The sequence below is a fragment of the Trichoplusia ni genome, chromosome 7 (genome assembly GCF_003590095.1).
Source record: "Trichoplusia ni isolate ovarian cell line Hi5 chromosome 7, tn1, whole genome shotgun sequence".
NCBI classification, from domain to species: domain Eukaryota; kingdom Metazoa; phylum Arthropoda; class Insecta; order Lepidoptera; family Noctuidae; genus Trichoplusia; species Trichoplusia ni.
In genome coordinates this window covers 11,646,964-11,674,559 of record NC_039484.1, presented here as the reverse complement: position 1 = coordinate 11,674,559, position 27,596 = coordinate 11,646,964, and the positions used below count along the sequence as shown (strand labels likewise).

Here is a 27,596-nt window from a genome sequence, read left to right as displayed (position 1 = left end):
ATGTTCGCTGCGACACTGTGGTCTAACGATGTTTGTTGACGGGCCCACGCTTTTATTTATTGATGTTTGGTTAGCTCCTGTATTCGTGAAAGCTCTAGTGACCTTACTGGTGTAGGCACAGTAGGGTTATTTACTGTATCGTCTGTTTTTTTAAGACCTTGTACCTTTATGTACCTAAGCCTATTATAATCGCTCTGCTGTATGAATTTCCTTCCGAGTATTATCATATTTTACCTCATGAACTATTAGTATAACTAACAGAACTAGACAGTTGATTTTTTTACTGATGATGTATGTCTGTTGCCGCTTAAATGTCAAATTCAAATGAAAGTCATGGTTAATGATTAAGTATTATAGTATACTAGCTGTTGCCCGCGACTTCGTCCGCGTGATTAGAAGAGATAACTTATGTTTAATATTTTCCTCTTTTTTTCCACATTTTACATTTTATCTTCGCTCCTATTAGTCGCACGCGTTATGGTAAATAGCCGAAAACCGACGACGAATGGTCCATTCAATACAAAAGTAATTTTTCAATTTGAATCAGTAGTTCCTAGCGCGTTCAAACAAACAAACTCTTCAGCTTTATATATTAGTATAGATAGAACGGGCAACAATTTAACGGGTGACGAATTTCTTTTAGTTTGTCTTAAGCTTGTTTTCCCTCATTTACGCGAGTCCATCTCGCATTTTACTTACAACCTTGACCCATCACATCATAAACTTTCGAGAAATATTACACAGATAGGTATGTATTTACTCCAACGTCCGTTATTATAATTCCTGCAAATTGTAACTGCCTCCTAATTTATTTACAAAGGATATCGGTTATTCCAAATACATTAAACACATATTATTATTTCGTATCACCCCTGGGTATTACGAAACACAAATTACGTATATTTGCGAACAAAGTTGTTTAAATTACGCGAATATACATAGGACGCTGATATAAACTTGTAACGGCTATTTTCAAGCTTCGAATTACCTAATAAATAGGCTAGAGCGTCGTAGTTTTCTAAATAAAAAGCGATATTAAAGCCTGTACAGAATGCTTTGCAGAAACTAATTAAGATACTTAAACATTTTCTTTTATATTAGGTTGTGTTGTTAACATTATACGGTGTTTGGTTTTACGGCTTTGCGCGAAGCAAGTAATTGTGACCGTTATTAGCTCATTATTAAACTTAAAGAATTAACATCGCCGGCAGTCGTTTGTTTTTTCATTAATTTATTTGTTTTCTTAATTTAAAAACCGTGCATACACGCGTGGGGACTTGATTGCCAGTCTTTCTTTGTGGTTTATTTTTCTTAAAATCTTTGTTTTTGGAATTGTGAGATGTCATGGGTGTATATTAACTATTATAGTCTTTATTAAAAAATTAAAAGACCAAAAAGGTTCCAATCTCTTTCAATTTGTGTGTAATTAAAGCGGAGTCACCCACGCAATTTGCGGTATAAAAGATACGGTGAATTGGAAGATTGGCAAATTAACAGTCTGTCTAGAAGTACTAGAACCATTCAGCCTTGATGTTGTTTCTCAACTATTGCACATAATCTTGTTCTTACTTACCGTACACTTACGTCTTAGATCAGGATTGCCTGACCAAATGACTAGTAAGTGGTTGTGAGCAAGAGGTTTTGGCTATAAAATCTGAGATGGAACTAAAATTGGCTTTGGATTTTTTTGCCAGGTCTCAGTCATGAAATTGGGAAATTTTAACCATCATGACAGTTCAAATATTACGTTGTTGGTCAAAATTATAACAGTTGTAGTTTGTAGCTAAAGACGACTTATATGTGCTTTCAATTAAACTGTCTAACACAATAGTTATTAAATAGATAATGCACTCATTGCATACTTGATACCAAAAGTGTGTATGGTGAGTGCATAAAAATAGACCAAAATAAAAACAAAAATAGACCAAAATAAAAACAAGATCCATTTAAATAAGTATTTAATCATAAAATCTACAAAATGGCTGCTTACAAACAATGTTAATACCCCACACTTCAGTTTCACCACAGACTCAACTTTCGAACTATTTATATAATTGTCTGCATTCCATCGATGTATTTCACCGTGAACATTGCAAAGATGAGTTGAACACAGCAAATTGTTGTGTTGCAATTTATTGGGTTCCGTATAAACTAGTTTTTTTTTGCATCATTAATTTAGATAATCGACGCTTGAATCATCTATCAACATTACACCACGAAACATCATTTAGTAATAACTATACATCACTAGCTAATTTCATGTCAATTCGGCTAATCGTTACGCACCTAATATTGTCCTAATTGCTGTAATATCCAATGGGCCAATTACCATCAATTCTAAAATCGTTATTGAACGGGGCTATCGGACATTGCAGAAATTCACTAAGCGTAACCCTAACATATTTTATTTTTACACTCGACCCTCTAACATTAACCAAAAGACTAGAACTCATAAATATAATCCTTCCAAAAATATACACTCAAGGAACAGTGACCGGTAAAAACATTTGAGGATCACCCAATTTAGGCTCAAAACGAATGTTCACCTTCGTGTCACCGTCACCAACCTCTAAGAAACTGTTCCAATCAAGCATCCAGTAAAAGCCATTTTTTCTAGGTGGTGGTAACTCTGAGTCACCTGGTAATGATGGAGCTGCACCACCAAAGGAATCTTCTAGATCAGCTATGGAAGCTCCAGGGTCATCAGCTGATACTGAAGAATCAGTGACGGCATTTGTCTTAGGTTCCTCAGTAGTTGTAGAAGGAGTCGTTTCTGTCACTGCAGCTGTCGTATCCTCAGTTTGTCTCTTGCTCTGTTCATTACTTGTATTTATTTGTTCATTGACAGGATTAATGCCTTTACTTAAAGGTATAACTTTTACTGAATCGTAGTCAATTGGATCGTAGTTTAACGTAGGACCTGTTTTAGGTTTTTTTACTGGCATGTCGTAGGGAAGACTGACCTCTTTTGTTTCAGATGATGATACATCCAACTCAAATGGTAGTTCAGGACGCAGTGGTTCGTATAAGAAATTATTTGGAGATAAGGAATAGGCTCCATTGTTCTTTGTTTTTGTATCAGTGTTTGGTGATATAAGGTCGTAGGTAAGCAGTATATTTTCAGGTAATTCAACTGAACCATCTACTATCCTTGCTGGCGGTAATGGTTTGAAGCCTTCTAAAGGCAACAGAAAATGATCTTGTCCTGGTTTTCCTTGCAGACCATGGGCATCAAGGAACGCTTGTAATTCATCAGGGAAATTATCTATTAGTCTTTGAGGTAAGTCATTTGGTTTTACTCTGTTTTGGTTGGAAGCCGGTTTTGAGGTCTTGGGTTTAGGTGTAGTACTTGGTATCTTCACTACTTCAGTTCTTGGTGGCCGTGTATACAGTTCCTGTAATGAAGACCCATCGCGAGGGGTGTAAGGCAGAACAACCATGAGGGTAGGTTCATTCTTTTTTGTTGTAGGGTCAATGTCAAGGGGTGCTGGTGTTGGAGATGTCACAATATTTTTGTCACTAGTAGCGACTGTATTTTCTGAATTGTTTTCTTGAGGGTTTATCTCATTTTCGATTGTACTATAAGGAGTTGAAGAACTTTCGTTTTTGTTTTCTTTGGATTCTTTCGAAGCTGATTTCGCATCTTCAGCTCTTATATCGTTGAGTAATTGCAGAATTTCGTCCCTCGTTAACCGTGGCAGTAGCTGATTAGTTTTGAGTATGCTTTGGACTTGTTTGACAGTTTTTTCGACATCCAAAGCGGCACTGGATACTGTCACAAATGCTGCTAATAAGCAGCACCACAAAAGCTTCATGTTCTGAAATAAAAGAGAAAATCAAATTAGTTCGGTGGGTATTGAATTTCTACGAAAACCAGTCGTTTAAAAGGTTTGGACTAAAAATTGGGATAAACATTTCACGGATCAAATATCGGCTTTAACTTTGACAGTGGATAGCTCATTGTTTTTGTTGTGAAAAAACGATAGGGCAGCAATTACGTGTTCCAATTACGACCGGGCTCAAGTGACTTATAGATTATTTGCTTTTAGGGTTTTTATTGCAAGGCTAAGCTGAAATAAATTCAGAAAATGGTCTGTTCAAATAAATCAAATACGAAGGCTTTGTACTAAAACGTTTGCCAGAACACACTAGGCTATAAATTCAAAGTATAATTTTTGAATGGCGAAACCTGAAAATGAGTTTTAATTATTTAGGAGTCCTATCAAACATATATTTAAAAGTATTACAAACATATTGCGGTGTATAATAATAAGAATAAAGCCAACATGCTTGAAACTCGAAACAACAACATTATATCCGATTTGAAAAATACTTTTTGTATTGGATGGCCCATTTTACTGAGAGCAGTAATGAAATGTTTTACAAAAACGGGGACAAGATGCATGCGCTCTAAAACTATAAATTCGATTAAAAAAATCGTAACCGTAAACGGCGGACGAAGTCACGCTCAACAGTCAGTCACAAATATAATTTCAGAGAATTAAATTACAGAAATTAATTCCTCAAATCCTATTCCCTTCAGAAAACATCCCAAAAATAAAGTATACAAGCGACTTTGGCAGTAGCTATCTCTGTAATTACAGTTTGAGTAACACAGCAGTACCATAATCGTAATTCCTAAAGTTGGGACGGAGGCCGCGATATCGAGAAGTTGTTATCACTTTACAACTTTCAAGTCCGGGATCGCTTATAAGACGTTCTCAGACTCACATCTGCCGTAAGAGAAAAATGTTATGATCTTCATAAATAATGATCGGGTAAACTGGAGCGAGCTTACCGAATTGCTTTTGGGTTATTTATTTGAGATGTTTTTCTGCTTATTTTATTTCGATTTTGGTTATTGTAGGTCAGAGAGCGATGGTGATTTTCCCATCTTTCAGAAGTGATTTTATTGATTGCATAATGTAGACAGATTATACTGTATTTTTCAAATGGTTTTTATATACGTAATACGAGTTGTTTCGGAAGGCACGTTGAGGGTCCTGGCTATTATTTACACATCTTTGATAGTCGTTACGGGTAGTCAGAACCTAAAAAGTCTGACTACGTATGTTGCCCAGGTTGAGGTGGTCCGATATGGCGTCGCTCCTTGTAAAACACTGGTACTGAGCTGTATCCAGTTAGGCTGGAATTTGACCACAACATAGTAGGAAAAGGTGTGTAGGGTGATGATGATGAGCTATTTGAAAAATCAAAACACCTATGTATACATTTTATGTTTTGTGGGATAACTCATTTGAAAATTGAGTTACAGAATATTGAGTACGCTTTAACGACGTAGATACCATATCGAGAACTTCGAATTCCAGTTACAAGAAACATTTGAAAATCATTAAAAGATAAAAGATCGTTTAAAATGATAGCATCAGAAAGGTCTCAATATACATAAAAGTATTTAAAATTGTAACGTCATGGTCTTCGTAGATAAGCATGGACCTACGAAAGGTCCAAAGAGGACTAAAGGGGTCCAAAGAGTTTGTATACCTCCTGACCTACTTATTGATAAGTTATTTAATAATAGTTTCCTTATAGTCCAATTGTTTCCCGAATCGAGGGTACGATATGAATATGATAATCACAAATGCTGATTCCAAACAAACATGTATTGGGGTGTATGAATATTTGGTACAACTCTATGTTGTGTTGCAGAAAAATAATAAAAGGACGAATGACGTAACGTAAAGGCTGTATTAAACGATAAGTTGAGTAATGTAAAGAGGTTAGTTATGTCAATATAGAAAAATAAGTAATGAGGGTGTTTTGAAGGTTGATTCAATTAATGGTTTTTAAGATATATCTCGCTGGCGCGCAATCGGGGAGGCCGAAGTCCAGCAGCCGACGAATTTGGGCTGATGATTATGGTGATATGCTTAACACCGGCCGGTATTAAGCATATCACCATCATCATAATTATACCCATACGTGGGACATTTATCATCATAAATGTCCTACTTATGGGTAAAAGCCTAGGATTAGGAATCTTTATAACAACTATTGGCTTTGAAGGTATTTTAATTTTAGACTCACATTTATTTCTGAGGCAACCAATTCGTTTTTATATTACCTATTTGCTCGGAATTGACTTGCAGTTGACCGGTTATTTTTGTCTCTTGATTTCTGCAGTTGTTCTAAATAACAATAAACATTGTTTTACTTTTCTTTCTCTTTAAAGTGTACAAAAAAATAGGTTACTTTGAGTTTGTAGGCCAAGCTCGTGCAATTAGGGTAAAGAGTCATAGAGGCAGTCCGGTTGAAGGTTTACAGAAATCCAGCTTTTTAAAAACGTTTCCTTATTGTTTAGTTTTCCACGTTTCAAGAAAATGTAATGTTTCATATATCTTGATCCACATTCACCCTCATAGGCTACACTTTTCTACAACAACTTTACAATTATCTTAGTCTATATAAATCAAATGCTGATATCTATGTATGCTGATAGATTGCTTTGGTTTTAATAAGTAACAAAATAAGTATTTTTCAATAACTAAGTAGCTCTCCATTGTGAGTGGCTGCAGTTAGCACCAGAGAGGCTAACACCGTACGATTTACGTATGGTAAATGCAATCAATCCTATTTAGTTCCTTAATATCATATTAGTATCTAACTCATTGAGTTTTATTGTTATTTTTGATCTCGTAGTGTTTATTTCTCTAGCTGATTGTACCAATATGTGCGGCATGCAGCATGTTCGACACCCGCATGGGACAACCATTTGTGTACGAGACACAAATTCTTGTTAGAAGTTCGAGTTCTCTTTGCGCATTTCAATTTCTGTTGCTTTTTTTATGAAACCTACTGCGATACGGTGTATCAATTTGCGAGGACGTAGTCTTAAGTATTGATTTGTTAAAAATCTATGTAATTTATTAAAATTTTAGAGGTTTAGAACGGAACTCGTCACCAGGTCGTATCGATCGAATTCCTGGTCAAATTTGATTTTTTACCACGCTATTATTATTAGAAGAAAAGCAGTAATGAAATAAGATACAAAAACGGGGAAAAGACTTTTATTTATTTATTTAATTATCACACTAATCTACCATTACAGGTTACTTAACCTAATTCGGTAGCTAGGACTAAACAAAGGTCTAAGTATTTTTGTGAACTAGGGTTTCAAAGATTGAATTATGCACATACTCGTAGTTGTAGGTCTAAATTCCAGCAACTCTTTTAATATGTAATATTCTGATAATTCTGATAAGCATAGGCAATAAGTTAGCCTGATACACATGCCCATCATTGCTCCTCCTGGAATTGCTTGTTGCTTCATCCAATACTCACATAATTTTGAAAGACCCTAATTTTAATCTTCATGCCATCGCGGGCGGAGTCGCGCCTAACAGCTAGAAAAATAATAAGGGATGAATCTTTTTTAAAGATTTGTTTCATTTGCCCTTTTGGTGAATGTCTTAATATCGAGAGTTCAACTTTTTAATTACCTCTCTAGCTCATAAACATGTTATATGATTTTTGAGTGTCAATTACATAAACTAAAATCAAACTGACTCAGTTCAAAGGCTTGAACTAAACGTAATAATACAAATACGTATTGTATTAATTTGTGTTGTAAATTTGAACACTAACTAGGATACAGACCGAGTTTAGATCTTCAACATTAGTTAGTGAAGACGTAAGTTCCTAATTAAAGCACAACTAACCACTACCTATGTATTTAATAAAGTTGTGTATATAATTCTGATGCTCTCAAGGAGTACGTGGTATGTGGTGCTAATATAAATATATAGAAAATAGGGATGATGACAATTTTTTTTTGCTGTGTCCTTGTAGTTTTTTTTGTATAATAATGGATACGTATTTTTTTATTTGTCCCGCAAACATAAATTGACCAAATTACAGTGAATGAAACTTACGCGTGACGTCACGATTGAGTATAAATTTTACTCTATCGTTACGTCACAAGCTCCCTCTCCTAAACTTTAAAGCAGTTAATCTTTGTCAATTCTAGTTTTTCGGAAAAAGGAAAAAATACGTGTCTCATACTTTTCATATTATTGCCTACTTTTTATATTATTGTAATATTTAATGGAGCCCACTTTAAGCATAATTAAAATTTAGTTTTTTTAAGTTACACACTTTACATATTTTTTAATATGACCTTAATAATATTTTTTTGATACTTCGTAAAAGTTCAAAAATTTTACTTTTGACCTATGACATTTGTGTAAAACACTTAAACGTGGGTTATCTTTTGTTGAACGTACCCTTAAAATTAATTTATTTCTACAAAATACCACAACGCGATGATTGGGTTGACTGATGTTGGCTTGTGGTCTGACTGAACACTTCAAATTTTAATTTTAATAAAGTACAGCAAAGCGATGATAAAACTATCTTCAGAAATAAACGGACAGTTTAAAAATCCTTACATTTAATGCAAAAATGGAGTTAAAAATTACACCTTAACCTATTTTAGCTACCGTTCTATACAAAAAACTAAAGCGAATATTTCTTTAGCACGAATATCGCATACTGCATGTAATGACGTTTGTACGAATGTATGTATTGTAATGATAATGAAATTTAATTGCATAGTGTCATGAACATCGATCGATGCGAGTGATTTAAGGAGTCGACACACTCTGTGACCAGTGATTGGTTTTTTATAAGTTTTTTTTAAAAGTGGCTTTTTTATTTCTAGGGTTTCGTACCCAAAGGGTTAAAATGGAATATTATTGGTATTAAGGCTCCGCAGTCTGTCTGTTTTTTTGCCGTTTGTCATCGAGGTGTTTATCAGAATAGCTTGAGAGATGGAATTTTTATACATGATTTGTTTCTGTTGCTGCTATAAAAATGTAGAGAAAATAAACGTAGAAGTTAAGCAACGCTTGGTACGGTTATAATTTGAGGTTATCATTTTTTTTGTTTTCCTCTGTTCTGTGAATGGTTTTTTACTTTGTGTACACCACTTGAATATAGTTCAAAGTAAAAAATCATATTTATAAAATTTAGAACATTAAATATTCCTATATACACAATCTACCGTAAACTAATTAAGAAACTTCCTTTGACACTATTCGCACCAAATTCTGTGAACTACCATTTAAATGTGTGTGGTATCCGTGCCACTAAACACTTTCTAGGTACTCGTTAGCATTCGTGATGCAATCTCTCACCAGCCAAAACAAGTTTGATAATAGACGAATATTTGGGAGTTTGGGCCAATGTTGGCGTAGTTGGTACATGTTGGATGTTGGATTTATTGACTTCATTGCTTGACCATCGTATTCGAATATAAAATTACGTTAGAAATATTTAAGTATGTCTGTGAGTCGTCTAGTACTCATAACATAAACTTTGCTTTAGTTTGAGACTAGATGGCGTTGTGTGAAAGTTGTGGAATATTATTATTATTATATTTTTCCCCTACATTTTCTTTTCTACATTTCGACCTAAAGAAAACTCAATCCAAATCTTTGAGATACATTCCAATCAAAAATGTTATCAGAACAAGAAAACATAAAAACATCCACGTTATGCGTATTCGCGTAAATAATAGATTTTTCCATATTTCTGCTATCCTATGTAACCTCCTTGTTAAGAGTCACCTGTGACAATACGTTTTCAGTATAAGTCACTTGTACTTGTGTCCGTAGAAACTACTACTACTCTTCTAAACTAAATAACAAAATACTTGTGTTATGGAATTCAGATACAACGAAGGTACCACAAACACCCAGACCCGAGACAATGTAGAAATGTGATTTTTTACATTGACCCGACCGGGGATCGAACCCCTCAGAGCTAGCGACACCTTGAAACCGGTGCGTACGCCACTCGACCACGGAGGTCGTCAAATCTCTCTACTAATCTTATTTTTTCAAGGACTTCCTTCAGGATAATGCAAAAAAAAAATTACTTTTGTTTTAAATGTACCAACGCAATCAAATACGTACATTTATTTTTATGATTATGATTTAATTTTAGACGTATAACAACGCCCGTATAAAGCCCAGAAACTACTCAATTTGTTATTCATACTAAATCTTGTGAATCGCCGTGTCACGACGGCTCGGTAATAGCGTTGATACCGAAACTAGTCGGTCAATCCCGATAAAAACGCGGGAGTAAACCTTTTTATCATTTAAAAAGATTTTTTATCACATTTATTGTATCATTTTAAAATTTCAGTACAGTCCGAAACAACAATCACGTTCATGTTTATAATTAACAAAGAATAAATAAAATACAATCAATATACAATACGCGGAAGTTATCTTTGATTATGGTTCAACACTGGCTTTCTCGTTACCACAAATATTTTCATAAGTTTTTCCTGTTACCGACAATTGATATGATACAATAAAGTTTCCATGTTCACATGGAGTTGATATTGAAACAAACTATAAAAAATACAGGAAGATTTTGAGTTCGTCTGGTTTTACAGTCCATGTTGCCATTGACTCGAAATTGTGACATCCCGAGTAACTCGTCTCCAACAGTGTTGGCATACCATTAGATAGTGGTAAGGCGCGGGGCAAAACTGACTAACCAGCAAAGTAAGAGCGAGTTAGCCGGGCTATCGTTTCAAATTATTTTAAACATCTGTGAACAAAGCGAACACCAAAAATGCACACATATACTTGCCTGTTAAGTTAGTGTGCTAGTGAGCTTACCGTACCGTAGGTCACACTTACTGAGAGATAAATTCGCTTATTACTCAACACCAGAAGTAGGTCCAGAGGTAGTATATTGCAAAAACACAGGCTACTTTGGGGTCACCCTACATCAGGCTATAAAAAGCTTAGTTTATCCTTTGTTAATTAAGCTTAAATAGTTTGACCAAAAGGACACCCACTATGGCATCGATAGATCGTTTATCCCTTTGATCATTTTAATACTAAGTTATACAAACTTTACAGACACTAAAAGACGAACGAAACCGTATCAAGACCAGACAAGAACTATTTACATTCGGATAGAAGGACCAACTATCCCAAATCAAGCGTAAATAAGGAATTAACCAATTCGGTATTTATTGAGTCGTAAGTCAAACTGTTTCTGACTGACATTTTATTACAAAGCATTGTTTCCTTTTTGTAAAAAGAAGGTAATGTATAGAGTGTAGGTAGAATTCGGTCACGAGTTACATTTTAGTAACACGAAGCGTTTGTTCTGGGTACAGATATTAATTGTGCTTGGTTTGTTTGCTGTGCATGTTAAACCTGTGTTTGTAAATCTACCCGAGGAGCTCAAAGTAACGAGTGCGAGTTGAAGCAATAAAGTATGAGAATACAGTCATTTGTTACTGATCTTATGCTTCTTTGTATCATTCCCGACGGTACATAGACTACTTAGACCACTACAAATGATTGTATGTTTTTTGAATGATTGGTAAGTATGGTGTTTATAATTTGTCTTCGATATTTGGACCGTTTAACGGATGAAATCCCTGATAGACAGAAAAGGAAAACATTGTGAGGGAACCTGGATTCCAAATCTAGCTAGCGTGGTGATCAATGCTGAAACCTGTAGAAATTAAGAAAAAGACGTGTGACCTGCCTGTTAGACGTATGAAGGCTGATATTGTTGTTAACTGGATCAAAAATCTTACTACTACCAGGATGTGAGGACTATTGTTTGCAAGTCAAAAACTAGAACTCCAATATTTCTGTCTACATAATTTCAATGCAACTGACAATGATATCGCATAGATAAATTACAGCTAAAAAAACCCTTAAGATAAAAACTAAAAAACGTATAAGACCCCATTCCCCAGGCTAAACTAATATATGCGAACAGAGATAAACCCTTTCAATCTAGTCTTTTGAGTCGAATCGAATGTAATTCAAGATGGATTTCTTGACGGCAACTTTGAACGCGGATCCTTGGGGCGCGTAAGACATTTCTCTTATTACCCTACTATCACTATCCCGATGTGAAGGGAAACTGTAATTTTGACGAATAGCCCTTTGATATGTATATTCGGAATTCGCCAATACCTAGATTTATATCGTGTGGAAAACTTTGCACCCAAAAATCGTCTTTGTTCCTCGAGTAATAGATTTTTATTAATAGAATAAGTATTGCTCATCGTTTTTATTGAACGCCTATTGTCTCTCAAATTATGTTTATTGGCTATAACTTCCTAACGAAACTGGGTTAGCCGTAAACGTCGTGATTGGCAATTTTTTCGTATGAAATTGGGTGGCGGGTCCTTAGCTCTTGAGCTGTTGCTAAACAATAGATTTTTGTATAGTCTATATCAATTTATACCTTTTTTATTACGCGGTTGCCTAAGTGCATAATAATATTATGAAAAATCAATATATGGCTAATGCAGCTGTGATTTTCTTGTTTTCCTTACGCAATTGGTAAACATAGAACAATACTACTGAGGTTTCCCTGTCCGTCCGTTTGTCTTTCAACATGCCGTGATTGCAATTGAACTTTTTACAGATATTGCCGCTATCTTAACAAATAATTTAAAAAAGCATGTGAAGTTAAGCAAATAGAAATTGGATGGGTGATCGACTGATTGCACGTAACCCTAAGTGTCGCGAGTTCGACTAACACTTGGCATGTTTTTAAATATAGCGTACTTTCTCTGTAATTCTAAGTTAGCACTAATTTATGTGCCTAACATCAGACTAATTATACAGTACGGCGAAATGTAGGCGAAGTGGAATCGTGATCATTTTATACTGAAATTGTGTTTTATTCATTGGATTTTTATTCATATATTGGAAGACAAGTTTCTTTAGCGTAATTATCGAGGAATTTAAGATGCAAGCGTGTATAATGTGTGTGTGAATTCATTCATCAGCTGTGCTCGAATCACATAGGTAATAATAACAACTGTTCTACATTTTAAACTCTTAAAATAAACTTTGCATATTTAGGTTATATAAGAATTTTCAAGTCTATCATCATCATCAATATTTGTGTATTTAAGGACTGGAATCTTTATAGCCTGGAGAAATCATTAAATTCCCGAAAATTATACCTCACAGGTTGTCTACCATATATAGTCTGGAATAGACGCAAATGACGTTGGAAAGAGTACCACGCCACCACAAATTCTCGTGATACTTCTTGTGATACATTCCCAGCCAACGCACGAATATTTTGTGCAAGTTTTTAACTTTTTGTTTTTTTAAATGGATATATTTCTTTACATTAGAATGTAGATATTTTAGCTATACATAGTTTTATTTAACATTGTACATCTTTGTTTGTTTGCCTGAACTTAAACCCAAACAAACACGAAAATTGTCCCATCAGAACCTCACTCGGGTCAACTAATAACTTTTCACCCGACCACATTTACAACGTACTTAATACGGACACACTCGAGGACTACACTATCACTAACAGATAAAATCTATGTGTTATAACGTTATATCTCGTCTAATATTTACCATAATACCGAAATATGATGCACTGCCAAACACGACGACATTAGGCCATAGCTGACCGTATTCGCCCAAACTATAAAGGAGGACACTACGTTTATGACGGTCGCAGCTATAAACTGGCATGATTCATTGACTTGTGTGCCACTAACTTTATTACATAACTGACCGGATATCTTATGTAAGTGGATAATCTTCATTTCACTTTATAATGTTGAGTAAGTTTGGGGAAAAATGTGTCCGCTCGTAATTTATGGATTTGGGCTAATGATGCGCTTGTTCGAGATTGTGTTAGTCGGTTTTTTGATAAGAAAATTAGGAGTTTTACGCTTTTGTTTTGTTTATACCGTTTTATTATTAAATAATTGATTGTAAACTACAAGCATAAAAATTTAAAACGTCAAATATGAGTCGCCATTTTAAGAGCCGAAAATAGAATGAGTCTAACTCTGAGGGATTAATTAGTATTAAGTCTCAAGGGAAACACAAAAAAGGATCGTGTGCGGTTTACTAATTAAGACACATTTGGGTAGTGTGTAACTTGTTTCATTAACCTCCATTAATTCAATTTTTAAAACCCACGTTCGGTCACAGGTCCTAAGATACCTGAATCCCTACGCCCACTTCCAAAGTTCCTGACCCACATCTGCTATACAATATCGTTAAGTAGAACTGCGGATGTAAGGATTCTGTGGTTAACCGTATCCACGTGGGCTTTCAAAGGTGTTGCTGCTGTTAGTTGTAATACGCATAAATGGATAAAGACCAGAATTTTGTCTCAAATATTGTTATTGCTCAAAATGTGGATAAAGACAGGTATTTTTAAGACTACTTTCTTAATTTTACTAAAAACCGATCAAGTGCTAGGCTTAAGAAAAACAAATAATAAAGAATATGGCCGTACATCAAATGTGTGCCTGTACCTACTAATCGTTGGTAAAGTCACAGGAATATAATATAATCAGTCTTGTGACAGACAGGCGGACATACTGAGTATCCTTAGTAATAGGGTTCCGTTTTTACCTTTGGTTAAGGAATCCTAAAAAACGAAGTGTAATGTAGTAGATGATGCAAGAAGTGAAACAGCACAAAACAACAACCGCAGCTGACGTAACGGTCTTAAATCTAACAAATCTAATATTCAAAGTCTAAGACAAATTACTGAATAAACCTGAGCGCGTTTGAATGCATGTAAAGTAAGCCTTTGTCTTCATATATCATTTATGCTCATGGAATTACAAGACTTAATCACTTTCTCTTTGAAATGCACGAATTAGAAATACACTGCGAATTTATGCATGTACCCAAGATATACGTCGTATATTTAAATGACATTTGTCGTCTCCCACATTGTAACTTGGTCCTTGGAGTCGAAAACGACTTAAATATTTAAGTGGTATGCATAAAGCAACATATGAATTAAGTAACTGTGCAGCAACGACGCATATGAGATATAAATATGCTTCTGAAGAACGCTTTTAGAGTCGACTGCGTCCTAAGTAGACGCCTTGCAGTAGGGTTGGTAAAGCAATTTAGAATATTATATTTTTGAAGTTTTGCGTCATGAAGATGGTATAGAAATTCTTTGAATATTGCTTTTGTGTCGGTGCTTAGAACTATTTTAAATTTGCATGTTTATGGTTTTCGGATGATCTTGTGCTGACTTGTAACATACATTATTTTGGAAATTAGACGAGGTTACACAATTTAACTCGTATTGAAAGTAGTTACATCGTATTGCGAATTACAAATATCGACTTGTTGTGTAAATTACGTTTCAATATGTACTTGACTTTCAGTGTCCCCAGAATTTGGGGCATAGCACGCAAGTATTGTTATATATGGTTTCATTAAAATTAACTTCACAACAGTCAACATTTGCGTTTCTAACCCTTATTAACAAAACTGTTTCAAATTCACTTTTAGTTAATAAAGCAATAAGAAACCATAAAGCAGTTTTATTAAGAGTTGTTGAAACAAATATTATCGAAGTTTATTGTTATTTTCATAAGTATCGAATTAAAAACAACCTAATGAATACTGTAAGCTCTGGATGCCATTAAAGCGAGATGGCATACACTACGTATAGCGGTGTCTTGTTTCCACACCGTCAAAAATCTGGAGTCATCGTTCAAGAGCTAATGTAAAAGTAATAAAAACGTGTTTTTCTTATGTCGAGATGCCCACACAAACGCAATGTTTTAATTCTAAAAATACATCAACTGTGAAATTGTTAATGTCAAATGTCAACGGTTCATGAGATAGAGCCTTGGGACATATGCCCGGACAGACAGCATAGCCTGACGTATTAGCCTTCTGTTTCACTTTTTGGGTACGGAATCACAAAAACGAAATACCTTGCCGCGATGAACTACACCCTGTAATACTCCAAACACTCCAACAAGATCAGCTTCCATTCATCCGTTAACAATTCGCATTCTAGTCTGCTGGCTAGAGAACAGGGCGCAGTGAGCCTGATAATTATCAAACATGCCTTGAACCCTCGTTGCACTGGATAGACCAGTAAAAAAGGCTATTTTAGATGTTCAACGATTTTTATTTGGATTTAATAGTTTTTATGCTACGCCCTTGACGTTTTTGATTCTCAAAATTATTTTTGTTTCAGTTGTCTTCATCCAGAAAATAGTTAGACACTGTTTTTGGGTTAAACGTGTTAATCTTGATCAACACCCACCTTCTTGGACTATGAAGTGTTTAGTATCAGACTCTTACTACTATTAAACCTGAACCAAGGAACTGGATCTCACACCAAGAGGTACATAAAATAACATGCAATTTACTGTAGTGGATCCTAGAATTGAGCAATTCTGTTTTTCTTTATTTGTATGTAAACAACTGGTTTGGCACAAAAACAAATAAATAAATAAACAAAGAGAAATGTACCCATATCATCGCACATCGCGACCAAAGAATCTCTCATTTGCCCCTCTCTTACGAATCCTTATATTTCACATCATATTCCGATTTCACGATCGTTCGCATTTCTCGCCATCACAACAAACGGAGCCTTATAAACGGATTCAATTTATTTTTACTGGCGTGGTTCATGAACCGTGTTGCACTGTACGTTACAAATTTTATATTATCGTGAAATGGTCTAATGTCGACTGCGTATCTCTTTAATAAATGTACCTGCTGTTGTATTAGATCACGTGTTTTTGTCTTTTTTACATTCTTTTGTTTTCTTTGAGTGGTGACATTTGTGTTCCGATGCTTCAACAGTTTATTTGTAATTTGTTCTTTTACTGATTTTGGGTTCTTTGTTTTTATATTTATTTATTTTGAGGGGATTCCAAAGTCAAGAATTCCATAGTTTCGGTTTCGGAAAGGTTGGTTTATTACACAAAGTATGATAGCACTACTAAATCCGATTTATTTGTGTAAAAACAAAACGGTTTCAGTATAATATAATTAGGCAGGCTTAACTTCAATATAGCCTGTTTTATTTCAAATCCAAACAACCGCGAATAATGAATTTGTGAGATCGCAACCCAATTTGGCTTAAAATTGGGGTATTGCTTAAAGTTTGATATTGTTTTAGTAAACGAATATTCAATCTAAAACTAAATGATTGTTAATATTGATGTTCCTAAATTATTAGTTTAACGTTTGTTTAGATTTTTCAATGAAATCGAATTGTTGATGTAAAATTAATGTTTCTGAAAATTTGATGCCAATTAATATAACTTACTGTTTTCATGAAAGAGAAAACCTACATATTGTTAATGTGATAAAACGCTTAAGAATATTTCAGAAATCAGAAGAATTTACACTGACAGGTGATTAGAATGATTGTTTTTTTTATAAGACTCTGTACTGCCCCACTCCCACGAAGGTGTGGTCTACTACAATATACAGGGCGCACGTAGACAGAAATAGATTTTATTTTTTTTGAAAAAAAGCGGCAGGGCTTTCCCCAGCACTTGGATCTCACACACAAGATTCTACAACATTCAAAATTCAATTCCTAATTTCAAATTGGACGACTACATGCAAATGAAGCACCCTAAAGTCCAACAGCCCTGCCGTACATAATCGCAGCGATAATTAGAACTACGCCACGGTTGTTAGCGGGCAGCGGAGCGACAACCGTTGTCAGTTGAACCGGTTGATTGATGAGGGGAGCGGTCAATCCATGACACCGAACTAACGGCTCTTTCAGCGTCCGACGTGTTACGTAATCCTGAACATCTGTGTATTATGGACAGGTTGGTGAAAGATACTGTTGTTTCAGAGGGTTCGAAGTGAAACCTCTTTGGATCGATAGGTAAATGTGACAAAGTTGTATTATAGAATTTCGGATTGATTTATTCGCACAAGGAGGATTGTTTTTGTTTGTTAAAAGAAAACTCTCCTTATCAAGAAAATTAAACCTCGTGTCGCAAGGAGTTTCACAATATTCGAGTCACGTGTATAACGAGACTTGGGACTAACATTCGTGTATCACAGAAATGCATGTCATACGTTGGAATTGAACCTACAATATACGTCGCACTCTGTGAGTTTGGCCTGGTAACCTACACTAGCAGTGGGATACGTCAAAAGGTGTTCAATCTACTCAATTTTGAGATTTATCTTGAACCTTTGTTGTTGTAGCCTTTGTAGCTTGTGAAAATGCAATGGACCTATGCTTCGAGATTGCAAAAAAAGTGAAAAGTCTTAGTAGGTAAGGACTATCAAAGAATTTCTGTAGTAATGTCTGTAAATAAGGATGTCATTCAGTAAATATAAAATCTCTTTTAGCAGATAAAAGAAGAATTTACAAAGCACATTCGAAAAGTGGCCCAAGGTCGAAGCATGTCTAAGGTACTTGAAATGTTAGATCCATCCAAGGTTTACAGCTTTGTACTTCAGCGAAATGCACTTAGAAGTCCTTCGTCGGTTTAACGAAGAAATAATATTTCCTAATTTGATATTGACACGATTCAGTAAGATAAGACAAGCAATACATTCATGTTTACGAGATGATGTCTTCAATGCTCGCATAATTAATACACACAACAGATTTGAGTAAATGTGTACAAGGAAACGTAACTCGAATCGTTTTCGTGATAATCATCATAACAATCCGTTGAACTCTGAACCGCAGCTAAACAGCCATTGTCTCAAACCTCACATTACATAGCTGACATAAAAACAGGTACGTGACAAGTAATCTCTGTATTGAAAGTGAAAGGCGTAGCCTCGACCGCATCGCGTGAGAATATTCTCGCCACAATGCCGACAAAAACAACATCCATTGCCGACTCGAACATAACTTTTTTATCACCCATTCAAACTGATGCGTCAATGGTTTGCGTGATCGAAACGATTGTCGCGTAGTATGTGTGTCGTGGTAGGTGGCTCAATGAGTACGCGTCCATGTCACAGCATTGGCGAAGAGGATTTATATAACGTGACGTACAACTGTGCTAAATGTGCTTTATGTGTGTCTTATTACCTTGGAATAAGGTTTGTATTCGTGGGAATTTTTCGTATAGAGGTTAATATGTAATGCCTCTAATGGACGTACATTTATTGTAAGTAGGCGCTCAATCTAAGTGGTAATTTTATTTATGGTCGTTCTTGTGTTCTTTATTTAAATTTATTCTGTTACACGCAATTAACAACGCCTTTTAAGTGCCATAAGTAAAAATTCGAAATACAAAAATCTGGCGAAAATGTGTTCTAAAATTCTATTTTAAAAATTCTCAGTGTCTGAGTTGAAATTGTAGCTTGGAAGAGGCGATAGAATCACCCCTTCTGCCTTTCAAGTGCGACCTAATTTTGTTATCGGCAAATTATAGTTCACCTTTGCTTAACCCTTTGGGTATTTTAGTAAAATATTTGAATTTAGGATTCTGTTTGTTGAGCTCGACTGTGATTTTATGTTATTACTTCAGTCAGATATCATATTTATGTAGGTTATGTATATCAATTTTTTTAGAATGTTCTTTTTTAGCTTTGTTTCCCACGAGTGCTTTATCAACTTAAGCATAAATTGACCGTTCAAAAAGCAGATTTTGAGAAACGTTTATTGCAAAATTTCCTTTCCTTTGAATCCTTTTTTTTTAATTTTAGTACTACATTCTACCTTCTTGTTTTGTTTGGGTTATTTTATAACAGTGACTAGGTTCTTCTTACATAATTACATGTTTAAACATATTGTATGTTATGCAAAAGTAAAAATAGCTCCAATTTCATTGTTTCAGCTACTTAAACAGACGACATCAACCTGATTTAGAGCGTAACGCAATAAATTCGAACGCGTATAAAACTGAAAGTGATCCATCAATCGTACAGCTTAACCATTGCGGGCTTCTTACACATATTGTTACGTGAACCTTGTTCTGACCAATCGATGTACATCAAACATAATATAACGACGACAGTATCGCGTTGCATTTTGTGCAATTGATTGATGTTTAATATTTTTAGTTGTAAAGTTAAGTTTTCTTTGCATAACGTCTGTTGCACTTGCTACTGAGTCACTACTTTGGTAATACATTTATCTCTTTATTTTCATTTAAAGACTAAGAAAACGGTTTGCCTAAGTTAGGGTTGTGGCGTACTAATTATTTTTGAAGAAAATAGTATATGAGTAGGCTACCACAACCCGATCCCCGTGGGGAACAAGCAACGAAATCTTCTTCTGATTCTGGGTGTTTTGTGCATGTGAAATGAATGATTGTGAAACCTCCGCGACACAAGATTTACATTCCATATTGCTGGAGATTTTTTTATTAGCATTTAATAAATTAAATTTTAAACTTTTTTTTTTTGAAAAAAAAACTGTTAAATTTAAACTAAATTTAACCGTCATAATTTTCCGGTGTTGTGGTTAACGCTCCACGATTCTGCCGAAGTACTTATCTAAATCATTAAATTAAAGTGACCTAGTAGTTTGCAGATATTTAAATAAATACCACACAGAAAAAAACAAGGTTAAAACATTAAGCATTGAGTGAATAAGTTATTTCTCAAAGTAAGGAGTTGGTATAAGGTCTAACCTTCTTCATATTTTACAACATAACCGCGACCTTTAACATTTTGTAAGAAGTGTTAACTAGTAAAGCCGTGTTTGGACAATCTGTAAGTATTATGTGCAATAACATCAATTCTTTGATAAATGGTGTTGCAAAACTTGATCGATGACTTTGTATATTTAATAACAAATTGACTTGACAATCAAGGTAAAGACTGATTTGAAGAGCTCTATGTGGCAAGACTTGCTGAGAGGTTCATTTCTTATAAGTTTAAATATTTTTCTGAAAATTTAAGTTCATAGTCTAGCTAATAGAATCTACTGCTAGTGTAAGACAACTGCAATAATTTTACATGGAATCACTAAATATTTTAAAAGTACCTTTTGTGAAAATCATGCCTTAATAAAAAGATTCCTAGATTGCATCTTTTAAGTATCACTAAATGCTGTCTATAGTGTCTATATTAAAGTAGACGACAGATGTCTGCTGTTAATACTTTCATATCAACATTCGTATTTACTATGTAACTCACATATTGGACATAAAAGTATACGTAAGAGACTGTGACTCCTGAGTTTGTTTCGACATTTCTTCTCAGGGTAGTCAGATAGGAAATGTCGATTCCAGCGTTCTCAAAAAAAAGAGAAGACATGTAAAATGAAGATATATACTACTTACAGAATTAATGATATCATTTCATTTCATTGAAATATCGATACAGATAGCTGCAAATTATGAAACGGTGTCGTAGTGAAACTAAACAATGGTGTGATGCCAAGAATGCGTTATTAGAGTTCCGTATTCAAATGGCTAAAAACGAAACTTTATTAGTAAGGTTCTGCTGTCTGTCCGATCGTCTGTCACCAAGCTGTTCGTTATAAACCATGATAATTAAATAATTAAAAGTTTCACAGATTATATTTTTCTGTTGCAGCCATAACAATAAATTAAAATCGAGGTGTAGCGATGATTCCTACCTATGTTCATGTATTTGATGGTTGACTTTTTGTTTTTGCCTTATTTGTATAAAGCCCTCAGGGTCGCGAATCCAACTCTCTCGATTTTTAAGTCTAATACTTTTTTAAATTTTTAATCAAATGAATGGTCCATAAACTCTTTAGAGTCATGATCGATGTCATAAACTCCAAAAATGTAGGGACTCACTTTTATTGACTACTGCAACCTCTTACATTTTCGAGGATTAAGCAAAGACGCTGACAACGTTACCCTGGCATCAAACGAAGAGTAATGATAGTAAGCAATATTGGAACCTTATAGAATTTTTGCGAAGGGTCTGTCAAATCAGACAGACCAATAATCCGGCAGCTCACTGACCGAACGAGACGAATCCTTTGCCATAATCCTTTTGATAAAAGGATACTTTCCAAATTATTTTAGGTCAAGGATCTTTGGATGTATCGGTTTTCCCTTTATATAGTTATTTATCTTCATATACTTTTCGTCCTGACATGATTAGGGCTTATGCGGATCGTGGACGCATGTCTATTCAAGATCTAACTTCATTGGTCTCTTAGTTCTGGTCAACGTTGTGAGGGTTGTCTTTTGTTTTTGGGCGAAAATCTCTGCTTCAGAATTGTCTTAGTAGACTGATTTATTGATTCTACATATTTGCTTAGAATTGTTTGAAGCTATAACTGCACAAGTTGATCTATTGCAGCACAGCCAACCCTGTGTCTGTGGATGGTTGATCATCAATGTTATGACATCTATTGCAGCACAGCCAACCCTGTGTCTGTGGATGGTTGATCATCAATGTTATGACAAGTTATAATTGTGTTTTTAATTTTCAGCACAAGGGTGGAAATTTTAATTCAGTTGTTTGTTATATTCTGCGTATACCTAGTTTTAATTGCAAATTAATATTGTCTGGCTATGTTCTAATATGATCAAATATCAAGAAAGATCCACTTTTACTTGTGATAAACCAACATCGCTTTTTTGGAAGTTTAGTTACAGTAACATTAATATGAAAGAATAAAAATCCAGAATCACGTAATTCACTAGATTTTCTTTAATCCTTTTAAGTAATATCTTCATTTATGCGAATACGTCTCAGTGTATCAGATTAGACATCTATTGCCGGGCAAACACGCACGCACGGTATGTCACGCATGCAAGTCCAATTAATTCTGAGATCGAAATATCTGTGGCTTAAGACTAAGTCAAGGACATTCACATGTATGTTTCGAGAAATTTTATAAAGATAGCCAAAGATTAAAACAATAAGGTTCAGAATATTATTATTTGCCTAACTCGCAGTATACGTAGTTTGGTTGGTTCTCTTGGGTTATGAAATGGATTGCGCGTTCTTTAAAATGATTTGTTTTCAAACTATTGCTATGACAAATGTGATATGCAGTCATATTTGAGTCTCACACAGAGGATTAAGATTTTATAACGGTATTGTGCCTTGGATGCCATTTTAATATTAAAACGCTTTCTAGAATAATACGCCTGGTAAAAAAAATATAACTCATTACAAAAACCCTTCACAAAAAAAAATGACGCAATAAACAAATCATCCACGAATAATTTAGTCAAAACTAAAAACATATTTCGCAATCCCACATCCCCAAATCACGATCATTAATTAGATGTCATTTGCTCTATTAATAATTTGTTACATTTCACTTAATTGTATATGTTGTGGTTTACAATTGAATACAATGATCGTAATTAAGTCTGGCTAATTATTTAGTGGTAAATCGCTTCGTATATCGGTTTTGTTTAATGGTACAAACAACGTATTGGGGAATTTATGTTGATAGAAATAGATTATTGATTCGTGTTTTATTGATGGCGTTATTCGATTGAATCATTTAGAAGGTTTAGATTAGTTTCTATTTAGTTTTTCAATACAATAAATTGTACAGCATCAATAAAAAAATAACTAACTGGCTGATAGAAACAAATGTGTATAATAATAAAGAAACCGACCTACATAAAGAAAGAATAACAAAAAAACAAAAAATAACGAACATTGGAATCCAATTTCAAACACAACATCAACAGAATTACTATTCCACAAAAACAAAACACTACACGAAACGTAATAGAAAAGTAAAATAATATTTTGAACCTACCGCGACACTACAATCCGCACACACCATTCACTTCACAACACTTGGACTGTCCAACGGCAGGTTTAACACTGACAGCTGGCTTCCACCACTCCTGAGCACGGGGAACTCGCTTCAATGGTCACGATGTCATGATTTGTATGCAGGTCTAATGAAGTCATTATGAATTGTATTGCTAAGTATTTCGGGGTTACGAAATTTGCAACTTTAAAATACATAATGATATGAAGGAAGTAGTGGCTTATTACTTAGCGTTTAGCGGAAAGGCACATCAATATTGATGAATCATCATGCTGAAACAGATTTCAGGGAAATCAAAATAGATATCAAAAGTAACCTGGAATTTTTCGTAAACATTTTTTGGACCAAATAAGTCATTAAGAAACATGGTAAGCTACGATCTAGCACAAAATAATCATCAGAGAATTAAAACTTGTCGGTTTTAAGATTATAAGCAAAAATATATATTCAGTTTGGTCCTTTTCCTTACACACCGCACTATATAGATACAAGCCGGAATTACTACTATATGAATCAGTAAAAAAAGGTTGATTCTTATCAGCAAATAAAAACGAAAACAATAAATTCGTTTTGTAATTTTCCACCATTTTAATATTTTGAGGTCGAATATTCTGACGCCTTATTCAAATAATAGTTACGTGATAACATCATACCCTTAAAGTACGTGCCCGTAAGTCTCAGGGGTAGTGACGTGGGGGATAAAATATAAAAGTGCTAGATTATGAAGGCTTAACTTGGGTACCTGCATTTATACTACTACATAATGTTTGGCCTTACGTTCTTGCGCGATACTTTTCACCTATTTCTTGGTGTATGGAGATAGGCAACTTATGTGTATACCACTAGAGCGACAAAAAAAAAATCTACGTTATGTTAAATTCATTGAAGTCTTAAATAGTCGTGGCAAAACAAGAAGAGACGCTTGCAATATTTCCTAGCCGTCTATTTCCCTCTGTTGCCTGGGACACGCTTTGTGCTATGTGCATTTGCAAGTATTAAGCGGAATAAGCAGAATATTCTACCCTTTTTGAGTAATTCGGAGAATTGCTCGTTAATATCTACTTCCTCGAGGAATGGATAATGCTGATATTGACCAAACCTAAACCATCCGTGCCACGTCATCCGAGTTTTGGTATTGGTGCAAGGCAATGCGTTGCAGTTCTTCATGTACCGAGAAAAATAACCTACCTTCAGACTTCTAAAAATTCTGAATGTTTTAAATTCCAAATTTCATTCGATTGGCAAAATTTCTTGAGACTATCTCCTGACCTACACGAAGACCTAACTATGATGTCTCAGAAGTCAGCAATCCATAAAATAAACCTTAATTCAGGTCATAAATTCAAGGGAACAAACCTTACCTTTATATCCAAAGCAGTCATTTTACGCGGCAGTATGTTTACTGTTCAGAATGAATTGCCACTTAAAAATAATATTATAGCGAGTTAAAAGGCCGTTCTTTTCCGGAACATTACGTAACATCCTGAACGGTTTGCTCGCATTATTTCGTTGATTGATGCCTCTAATAAGATGGAATTAGATTGTAGCTATTAGTTTGATAACCCTCGTGAACTCGACTTGGGTAAGTAGGTTAGTATTTTATACTAAGTATTGTTGACTTTTTAACTTTGTTTCTTTAGGGTTCAGCACTGAAACGGTCAAAATGGAACCCTATTGCTGTCTGTCTGTCTGTCCGTCCCTCTGTCACCAGGCTGTATCTTAAGAATCATAATAGAGAGTTGATATTTTCACAGATTATATACTACTGTTGCCCCTACAGAAGCAAATAATAAAAAAAGTGTTTTTATTTAACCTCTTGAACTGAACCCTTAGTATGGCGAGTCCAACTTGCACTTGTCTACGATTTGGTTTAATAAAACTAGAAATTAGTCCCTATTTTTAAATATAATAGGTTTCGCAAAAATTATGCTTGACTGTCTATAAGACCTTGAAAATTTTTACATGATATTACGGCAAAATATAATTCAAAATATATTACGAGGACGATTAATTTTGACAACATACACCATATATGTTATCAATCAACCTACTTCCTAAATACCTATATGCTTGCCAAATCCTAATATTTGCCTGGTTCCGTATTATTGAACTTAGACCTTAGGTTGTACGTGACGTCATGGGTTCAAAACAGTGTTATTAGATTTTTAGGTAATATATTGTAAGCAGCTGTTTCAAGGAAAACCTGACTGGAATACTAATTCCGCCTTTTTATATAAAACTTATTCTAGTTTCAAGGTTGTGATTGTATGATCGTGTATATGCTCCTAAGGGAGTAGTAGATGTACAGTGCATTTATGTATTGATGGTCGTTATTTCAAAGCCATAAGGTTGATTTTCGCAAACCTGGATTTAACTGACTTGAACCTGAATTTTTACTTGCATTTATTGAGTGAAATTCGTTTGCCTTTAGTTCTTGGACCAAGACCTTATTATCAAATTATTATTATACCGGCATTCGTCCCACAGTTAGGTACCTCTTCCGGTACCGCGTTAGCTCAATGCGGGTTTAGTTCGTATTTAATATTTTTAAACATCTACCAACCATGAATCTGGACATAAAAAAATTGAAGTGCAATTTAAGGAAACAGACGCAAGTCAAATAACCTTACATAATTGTATGTAGTCCGTGCAATCTATATCGTAAGTACAGCCGGTAGAGAAAGTTGTCCGGTAGCAATGTCAATAACGCTGTAGTGGGGACGGAAACGTTCTCGTAATGATTACGAAACTTGCGTCCAGTTGGGTACCTTGCATACGTCAGTGTGTATTTAGTTTTTATTATTATTTGCGGGTGTTTAGTTTTAGTTTTACACTTTACGGTTCCGTATCTAAACCGTAGAATCGGAATTTTATTGTTGAGGATGCACTGTAGGCCCGTTTGCCTCCAGGCTGTTTCTTAAATTTTGTTGCTATTTTGTCAGATAAATTTTGTTGCCAAAATAAAAATCAAAATCGAGGCTGGGCATCGGCTGAATCAATTTTTCAACAACACACAAGTCACGATCATTGTTATAAAGATTTTACGCTTCTAAAGTTGATAACAAAAAATAGATACATTTAAACATCGGTAGTTGTTTTATCTGTTAAGAACTTAAGACTGCTCTGCTGAACTGACAAATAGTCATTGACATCCCCGGAAAATATACAGTCTTAACCAAACAGTAAATATGATATGTACCAAAGATGGCAGCAGACTTAAAACCTTGATGTTACCCCGATTTTTTCGACCTTGGACGTCACCCCATCACTGCCCCCAGTACTGCAAGACAGAAGGAAGTTGTAAATAAAATTATGCAAAAATACTTCATATTACTCTTACAGGTTAATAATGACAGTTGTAGAGATTTGTAACGCCATATAAGACGCCATGAGAATGATCTTCATTCATTAACTGCAAAATTATGTTTAACTAGCTTTTGCCCGCGACTTCGACCGCGTGGTTAGAAGATATAAGTTATAATTTATACCTGCCTTCTATCTATCTATCTGCCTTCTATCTATCTTGTAGAATTCCGTCAGCGATTGCAAAGTAAGCGCAAAAAATGTGTTTTTTTACGACCTTACATTAGAAACCTCAAAAATTGTAGTCTATGTGTTGTTCTGATGTATAAGCTATATTGTGGTAAAGTTTCATTCAAATCCATTCAGTAGTTTTTACGTGAAAGAGTAACAAACATCCATACATCCATACTTACAAACTTTCGCCTTTATAATAGTAGTAGGATTGTAGACGGAAAACCGTGACTTATTTTTACGAAATCTTCCATATGCTAGTCAAACACACTTGTCTAGATTGTTTTGTTGTATTTTTCATTTTCAGGTTCTCGTGCCAAAGTGGTAAAATAGAAACCTCTATGGTGTCGCTTTGGTGTCCACCCATTCGACTGCCCCGCCTTTTCTTTTCGAAGTGTGCCAAGTAAAAAGTATGAAAAAATGTTCATGGTTCTACGTGGATATTTTACAAGACATAAATTCCTGTAACATCGATTCTTCATGTCGTTGATTTGCAGTTCACCTGCCCACTGGAGCCAAAGGTTAAAGACGAGACCCTATTACTGGGCCCTACTGTCTGA

The 27,596-nt window shown here is 34.8% G+C and overlaps 1 protein-coding gene across 1 annotated transcript; it reads right to left on the bottom strand.

Moving 5' to 3' along the window:
- Nucleotides 1–1,941: 1,941 nt before the first annotated feature.
- On the bottom strand, nt 1,942–23,958 carry LOC113496010. Its single transcript, XM_026875058.1, has 2 exons — nt 23,485–23,958; nt 1,942–3,818 (listed from the first exon to the last, which is right to left on the bottom strand). Exons 1-2 carry the CDS (start codon nt 23,509–23,511, stop codon nt 2,481–2,483), a joined length of 1,365 nt encoding a protein of 454 aa, XP_026730859.1. The 5' UTR covers nt 23,512–23,958; the 3' UTR covers nt 1,942–2,480.
- Nucleotides 23,959–27,596: the final 3,638 nt, after the last annotated feature.

What these genes read in the sequence shown, in the direction of transcription:
- LOC113496010 (XM_026875058.1), bottom strand. Translation starts at nt 23,511, where the DNA reads ATGGTGTGTGCGGATTGTAGTGTCGCG. An exon ending in GTGCGGATTGTAGTGTCGCG is followed by an intron (nt 3,819 to 23,484) that starts GTAGGTTCAAAA and finishes CTTTTATTTCAG; the next exon opens with AACATGAAGCTTTTGTGGTG.